At 25.4% G+C, this 7,942-nt stretch overlaps 2 protein-coding genes across 2 annotated transcripts; both read left to right on the forward strand.

The window, feature by feature from the left end:
* Positions 1 to 2,555: 2,555 nt before the first annotated feature.
* Phum_PHUM210560 (uncharacterized protein) lies at positions 2,556 to 3,136 on the forward strand (the record flags this gene model as incomplete). The annotated part of the gene is made up of 2 exons (XM_002425532.1): positions 2,556 to 2,816; positions 2,897 to 3,136. The coding sequence occupies 2 exons, from the start codon at positions 2,556 to 2,558 to the stop codon at positions 3,134 to 3,136; spliced, it is 501 nt and encodes a 166-aa protein (XP_002425577.1).
* A 1,851-nt stretch (positions 3,137 to 4,987) lies between these two features.
* Positions 4,988 to 7,181, forward strand: Phum_PHUM210570 (uncharacterized protein; the record flags this gene model as incomplete). Its single annotated transcript, XM_002425533.1, has 8 exons — positions 4,988 to 5,048; positions 5,230 to 5,420; positions 5,495 to 5,655; positions 5,761 to 5,929; positions 6,027 to 6,220; positions 6,304 to 6,775; positions 6,860 to 6,968; positions 7,132 to 7,181. The coding sequence occupies 8 exons, from the start codon at positions 4,988 to 4,990 to the stop codon at positions 7,179 to 7,181; spliced, it is 1,407 nt and encodes a 468-aa protein (XP_002425578.1).
* Positions 7,182 to 7,942: the final 761 nt, after the last annotated feature.

Consider the following 7,942-nt stretch of genomic DNA (forward strand, 5'->3'; position numbering starts at 1 on the left):
AAACAGCGCGCTCATGCGCCCGAATACGGAAACACTCGATAATCCTAAACAAAACCGTTAAAATTCAAAAAAAAAAAAAAAAAAAAAAAGAATTTATTTTTTTGTTTACAAAAAAAAAAAAAAGTTTTTAATTAAGCGACAGAAAATTTTTAATTAAACATGGCGACATTATCATCAATATTATTATTATTATTATTATTATTTAAGATAAATTTTAAATGATTCTAGAAATTTTTTCTTTTGTGTTATAATAATAATAATAATGATAAAAAACCGTATTGTTATTGTTGTTATTTATAAAAAGGAGTAAAGTTAGTTTGTGTGTGTGTTTTTATAACAAACGATGAAAAACTTTAATAATACGTATAAAAAAAAGAAAATCTCTCTTGTCGGATAATAATAATAATAATAATAATATCCTTTTTGTTTGTTTGTTTGTTTTATTTTAATATAAATTTTTCCCTTTTCTCATGAATGTATTTATATATATTTATTTATTTAATCTGTTTTTCTTTTTTTTTTGTCACAAGAAAATGGTTTTTGTATGAAATCGTGTATATATATATATATATATTTACGATTTGAAAAATGAATGTTTAAATAAAGAAAAACGGGGGGGAACGAGTGGGGGGAAAAACGGGAAAAAAAACATTAAATTGAAAAAAAAAAAGAAAAAAGTTGATGTTTTTCTAACGGTTGCCATCTCCGTCCGTCAATCTAAAAGGTTTTTAGTGGAAAAAAAAGTGATGTGGGGTAGAAGGAAAAAAGAATTAGAGAGAGTGATTTAAAAAAAAAAAAGAAAAGTTTTTGCAAAAAAAGAAAAGAAAAACCTCAGAATAATTTTAAATAAAAAAAAAGAGAAACGACTTTAAATAATATGTAAGGTAAATTTCATTTTCTCTCTCTTTCTCTTTCTCTCTCTCTTTTTTAAATAATTTAAAAGTTTTCTATTTTACATTTTACGCGTAACGTTTAATAATAATAATGATAATAATAATAAACTCGTTTGTTGTTGTTGTTGATTATCGTCCAATTAAAAAAATAAATTTTTATTATTATATAAAAAATGATTATTAAAATAAATAAAAAAAATCTGGGATAATTGTCGACAGTTTGTGTTTAAGATTGCGACAAAAAACACTTCCGTTTAATTTTATATAATAATAATAATAATGATATTTTTGTACGTAACATTTCACACAAGTTATTTTCATACAAGTATGAAAATGACGAATTTTTTTTTTTTTTTTACAAATTTTTATCGAAAAAATTTTTTTATTCGTTAATTTTTTTTATCTTGTTTTTAATTAATGATAATAATAATAATTTACACGGTGCGTGCGTGCATACGTGCGTGTGACGAATTAAAATTTTTTTTTCTTTTTTTTATCCGCCATTTTGTATTCCGAAATAAACAAAAAAAAAAAAATGATATTTCGTTACATAAATTGATGAACGAAAACCGGTTTTTGTTTTTTTTTTTTTTTTTTTTTTTTTTTTTTAAAAAAAATGTTTCAGCCATGACCCAAATTTCGAGAATTGAAATTTTGAAATAATAATAATAATAATAATAATAATAATAATAATAATGATAATTTTGATATTGCAATAATATTCGTTAAAAAAAATTATTACAACTGTAACGTAACGATAATATTAATAATAATAAGTAATAATGTAATTTTTTCCCAAAACCGGAAATCTATCAATCGTACTTCGTTCCCTTTTATTATTATTATTATTATTATTATTATTATTATTATTATTATTATTATTATTATTTTAAATTCGCGGGGGGGGGGTTAGCAAAAAAAACAAAAATAATAATAATAATAGTGATTATTACGAAACGAATTTTTTGTTTTTTAATTTATTGAAAATAAAGAAATAATAATAGATGTAAAATGTCGTGTCAAAAGAAAAAAAAATCCCGGTTTTTTTTTTGTTTTAAATTACAATTTTATTACGATTAAAAAATATTTTCTCTCTCTCTCTCTCTCTCTCTCTCTCTCTCTTTCTCTCTCTGTCTCTCTCTCTCTTTTGACGCTTCTCAAATTTCTCAAAGTTATACAAAAAAAAAATCAAAAAGTTTCCCAAAGGACATTTTTTTTTTTGTTCTTTTTTTTTTTTACTTTATTCCTTTAATTAATTAATTAAATTTTATAAATTAATTATATTTTATTTAACAAAGGAATGACAAAAAAAAAGAAGAGAGATTGAAGAGAGAGAGAGAGAGAGATAGAAAAAAAAAATTTATCAGATTATTATAATTGGATTAGAGTTTCGGTAATAAAAGGACGTGGCAGTAGTAAAAAAAAATTTTTTTTTGTTAGCTGACCATTTAATTGACATTTTTTTTTTCTGCTTCATGACAGTTAAAAAAAAAAAGTAAATTATTGGGAAAAAGCAAAACAAAATCGTGTGTGTGCGTGTGTGACCCAAATTTATTCTTTTCTTTTTTTACGTAATCAAAATGGCGGCAAGTGTGATAAAATTTAACGAATTTTTATACATTTTCTCGTAACAATCATCATCATTATTATTTTAATGAATGAATGAATGATATAATTTTTCTAGTGTTGGATGCATCAACAAAAGTACCTGATGGAATATTGGCCGGAAATACATTTCAATTGGGACATTTTGACGAATGCATTTCCGTTGGCGTCACACTTCCGGATGAAAATCGAAAACTCAAAGGACAATATTGTTTAGCAGAAATAGAATATTCTCCAAAAGGTGAAATCGATGTTTCGATCGATCGAAATTCAAACGATATTGATTTGTTTAACACTTCCGTTTGGTCTCACATAAAAGTACGTTAAATAAAAACGAAAAGTAAACAATATTTTATATTAAATTTGATTTCCGCCATTTTGTTTTTCTCTTTTTCAAGTCGTTTAATTTAGATCGTACGAAAACGAGAAGAGATGAAATTTATTGGGCTATTTGCGTACCAGATTCTTGTACACCGGAAGATGTTAAAATTTCAATGGAAGAAGCATTGAAAAAAACAAATGGAAAAAATTCAATGGATATTGACGTCAGAGTTAAAGTCAACGATAAATTTTGTCAAGTTGGTACGGATAAATTTGATTTTTCATGGATTCGAATTCCTCAACTTGTCATGGGGTAAGTCTTTTTTTTCAAATTACTTTTATTTGTAGGGCAAGTCAAAAAACAAAATCCTGGAGTAACGGGAACGGGGGACGGGGGGGAAAGGAAAACAAACAAAAAAAATTTTTTTTTTTTAAAACGTTTTCGTTTTGTTTGTTGTTACTGTCATGGCGGCCGGCGGATACTACAAAATGTGAATTTAAAATTTTTTTTTTCCATAATCGAATAAACGAATTTTTTTTAAGTTTCCGGTTATAACAAAAAAAACGTTGATTTGTTTATTACGTTTCATTCGTAATTATCCGCCATTGTTATCGTTTTCGTTTTCTTTTCAAAAAAAAAAAAAAAAAAAACTTTCAAAATATTTTAATTTTAAATATGTAAATTTATTCAACTCTTTTTTCCGTTTTTTTTACTTTAATTACACAAAATAATGAAAAATCGTTGTCGTTTGCCGTCGTTTGTTGTTGTTTGATGTCGTTTGCTGTCGGTTTGCCGCCTCGAAATCAATTTTTTCCGTTACGCAGTTTTGCGCCATCATTATCCTTGTCATCGTCATAATTTTTTTTTTACGCGGTTTTTTTTTTTTTTAAATTTTTCTGACGTTTGACGTGGAAGAAGAAAAAAATAAAAAATTCCCCTTCCGGTCGGAAAAATTTCCGACGGTTTTATTTATTTTTTTAAAAGAAAATTTAAAATTAAAATTTATTTACTTTTTTTTTTTTTTGAAATATTTAAAACGATTATATTAGTTATGATATATATTAATAAATTATTACTTTCAGTTGATAAAATTTGATAAAGATAAAGGTAAAGGTAAAGGCAAAAAAAAAACATGGAACCCAAATGAAAATTTTAATAATAATAATAATAATAAAGTTTTCATTATAAAAGGGAAAATTTTAAAGGAGTTATCATTTTCACCACGAAATTTCCTTTTTTTTTTTTTTTTTTAAAGTCTATTTCTCTCATTTATTTTAATTACATTTATTGATTTAAATAATTTATTAAAATAAAATAGAAATTTTTTAGAAAAAAAAAAAAAATTAGTCGTTGCCAACTTGATAAAAATAAAATCAATGTAAAAATGAGAAAATTTTTAACGACGTAAAATTATTATTAAATATTTTGTTTACAAATGGATTTACATGAAATGAAAATTGCGAATATTTTTCTTCTGCTTTTTCTTCTGCTTTTTTTTCTTGAGAAATTTAAATAATTCCACGACTGTTTTTTATTTTCCATAGAATATTTAAACATTTAAATAATCAATTAAGTTTCGAATCTCATTTTTTTTTTTTTAATTCTTTTCTGTTTTTTCTGGAATGGCTTCTCCAGACCAACTGGAAAAGTTTAAATAGAATAATGGACGTTTAGGAACCGTTATTTTATTATTATTATTATTATCACGAATTATTTAATAATCGTTGGAGAGATCAGATGCTCTTTTGCGATAGGTAATTGAACAGAAAAAAAAACCGTTTTAATGAAATAAAAAAGTAATAATATTAATAATAATAATAATAATAATAATAATAATAATAATAATAATAATAATAAAAATAATAATAATAATAATAAACAATTTGAAATTTTAAACGAGACCCAAAGAGAGAGAAAGAGAGAAAGAGATAGACGGCTTGAACCCTTTTTCTCTCTTTCTCTCTCTCATTTTAAATTTAATTAAAACTTAAATAAAAAATTTTTTAATTGAAATTATTATTATCATTATCATTATTATTATTATCATTTTATTTCAATTTACCTTTCGGAAAGTGAATAATAATAATAATAAAATTATTACGGGAAACTAATTATAATATTATTTTTTTTTTTTTTTTTCAGTGGCGTAATTGGTGGGTTTGCATTAATGGTTTTCTTATCGACCGCATACGATATATTACCGATAAAAGAAGAAAATAGGGTCAAAGGTAAATTAATAATAATAATAATAATATTTATTTTTATTTTACATCTGGAAAATTTTAATCTCGCGATCGGTTACGGTTAATCGATTCGGTAACGGTTGCGTGAAAATTTAAATGACGCGTAATAAAAAAAAATGGCGGGTTAAAAAATTGTAAAATTTTTTTTCTGTTTGAATTTTTCCAGGAGGTTTGGAAAAATTTTTAAATTGTTTTTCCGCTAAAAGTAATTTTAAAAGTTTACGAAGTGTTAATAAATCCAAAGATATAATACCGATACACACGGCGAGATTTATGAGCATGATTGTTATATTGATGGGTCATAGATTTATAGCAAATTCTGGAGCTCCGATGCACAACGCCATTTTTATGGAAAACGTAATTATTATTATTATTATTACGGCTACTGGAATTTCATTTCCGTTCGAATAAATTTTTTTTCTTTTTAATAGGCCGTCGGAAATCCACTTTTCATTCATCTTTTAATGAGTCCCGTTTTAGTCGTTGATACGTTTTTCCTATTGAGTGGATTTTTAACCGGAAATCAAATGTTGAAAGATTTCGATTCGAAAAAATTTAAATTAATTAGCGGATACGTACACAGGTATATAAGGTACGATCGAATATTTTTTTTTTCTTCTCTTTCTACAAAACTTTTACCCCCTTCCTCCCCCTCGATTTCCGGCTTTTTACTTAACTTATTTGTTTTGTTTTTCAGATTAACTCCGGTTTACATACTCGTTGTTGGATTTTATGCAACCATTTTATATCATTTAGGTTCTGGACCGTTATGGAAAGCGAGAGTTAGTTTGGAACAAGATCGTTGCGCAAAAAATTGGTGGACAAATCTTTTATACGTAAATAATTACGTAAACACACAAGATCTGGTTAGCCTTATCATTATCATCATCATCATCATTATTATTTAAATTTATTAAATTTCTAAAAAACGCCATTTTGTTTTTTTTTTCTCTCTCCTTTCAGTGCATGTTTCAATCGTGGCACTTGACTTGCGATTTTCATTTTTACCTCGTCGCACCTCCTATCGTTTATATTCTATGGAAAAAATCGTTATTTGGATTTTCATTAATTGGAATTTTAATAGCATCCGTTTCCGCTACGCTTTTCGCATTGACATTTACTAATTATTTAGATCCCGTTTTGATGTCTTTCAATTCGTACGTCCATCTTTACTCATTTGTATATTTCGATTACGAAAAACGATAAATTTATTATTATTATTATTTTTTTTTTTTTCTAGAGTTTTAGTCGATTTGAATTCGGATCCGACATTTAGAATCACGTACATACCAACACACACGAGATTCATACCATATCTCGTCGGAATAATAGCATCTTATATTTATTATAAAAAAAAATTACACATTCAACTCTCTTACAAACATCAAATGATATCATCCATATTGATACTCGTACTATCACACGTTCCCATATTCACCGCCATTTTGTTTTACACACCCGGTTACGAATACGACAGGACTCTCGCATCCGTTTACGCAGCTTTACATCGGATACCCTGGTCCATAGCGATGGCATCACTCATTTTAATGGGTGCCACGAATAACGGTGGCCTCATACAACCCATACTCTCTTGGAAAGCTTTCGTACCTTTGAGCAGGTTGACCTACTGCGTATTTTTATCACACGGAGCCATACAACTTTATTCTACGTCATCATTAAGAACTCCAGATTATAATAGTAAATTTAAAATCGTGAGTCTTATCGTTATCACTCATTCATTAATAATAATAATAATAATTGTAGTTTATTAATTAATTAATTTTTTTTTTGCATAGCTTTGGACGTTAATGGGTGACATATTAATAACATACGTCATATCATTATTTATGCATTTGATATTGGAAGCACCGATATTAAAATTAGATAGAAATTATTTTACATCGAGTAAGTTTTATTATTATCATTATTATTTTTCTCTCCCTGTTGATTGTTAATAATAAGTAATAATAATAATAATGTTCACAGGTCAAAAATCAAACGATGAAAAACAATCTAATAAAACAATAGAAATGAACGGTGAAGAAAATAAAGGTTTTTCAAGTGATAGCTTATCAAATTTACAAGTCATATCGAATGATCGATTGCATTTTACAATAACCGAACCACACGAAAAATATTCCGATAAATACGAAAAATATTTAAATAAAGAAAAAGAAAAAGAAAAAGAAAGGAAGAAAACGGAAAATAACGGAAACTAACGGAAACTAACGGAAACGGAAACGGAAACGGAAACGTTAACGAAACGAGTTCAAGTTCGATCTAACGAACGATTTTATCGTTATTATTATTTTTTTTTTTTTTTAGTTTAATTATTATTATTATTAATATTTTTTTTGTTGTACATAAATCGGAAGTGCGTGTGTGTGCGTGCGTGCGTGTGTAATTATTTCGTATGAGTTTCATACGGGTTTTTTTTTTTTTTTTAAAATATTATTATTATTTTTTTAGTCATTGATATTGTGATTTTTTTTTTAAAAATAGTTAATATTATTATTATTATAAATGTCGGTGGTGATTAGAATTATTGGCCAATGTCATGTCGTCGATAATTGTAAGTAATAACAAAACAAAAAAAAAAAAAATTATAAATTATAATTTTTTTAAAAAAAATTTATTTATTTATTTTCTTCACTTCACTTTTCTTTCCTTTTAACAATTTTTTTTTTTTTTTTTACCCGTCACGGATGTAAAATTTACAATTCATTGATAAAAAAAAAAAAAAATTAAATTTAAATTAAAATATTAAATTTTTAAAATAAATATGTCAAAATCCCTTAACTTGTCATCTTATTTTAATGAATGATACAAATTCTTCTTCATCATTTTTACCGGATTTATTAATTTATTATATATATATA

This window comes from Pediculus humanus, genomic scaffold, assembly GCF_000006295.1.
Source record: "Pediculus humanus corporis 1103172107561 genomic scaffold, whole genome shotgun sequence".
Classification (NCBI taxonomy): Eukaryota; Metazoa; Arthropoda; class Insecta; order Psocodea; family Pediculidae; genus Pediculus; species Pediculus humanus.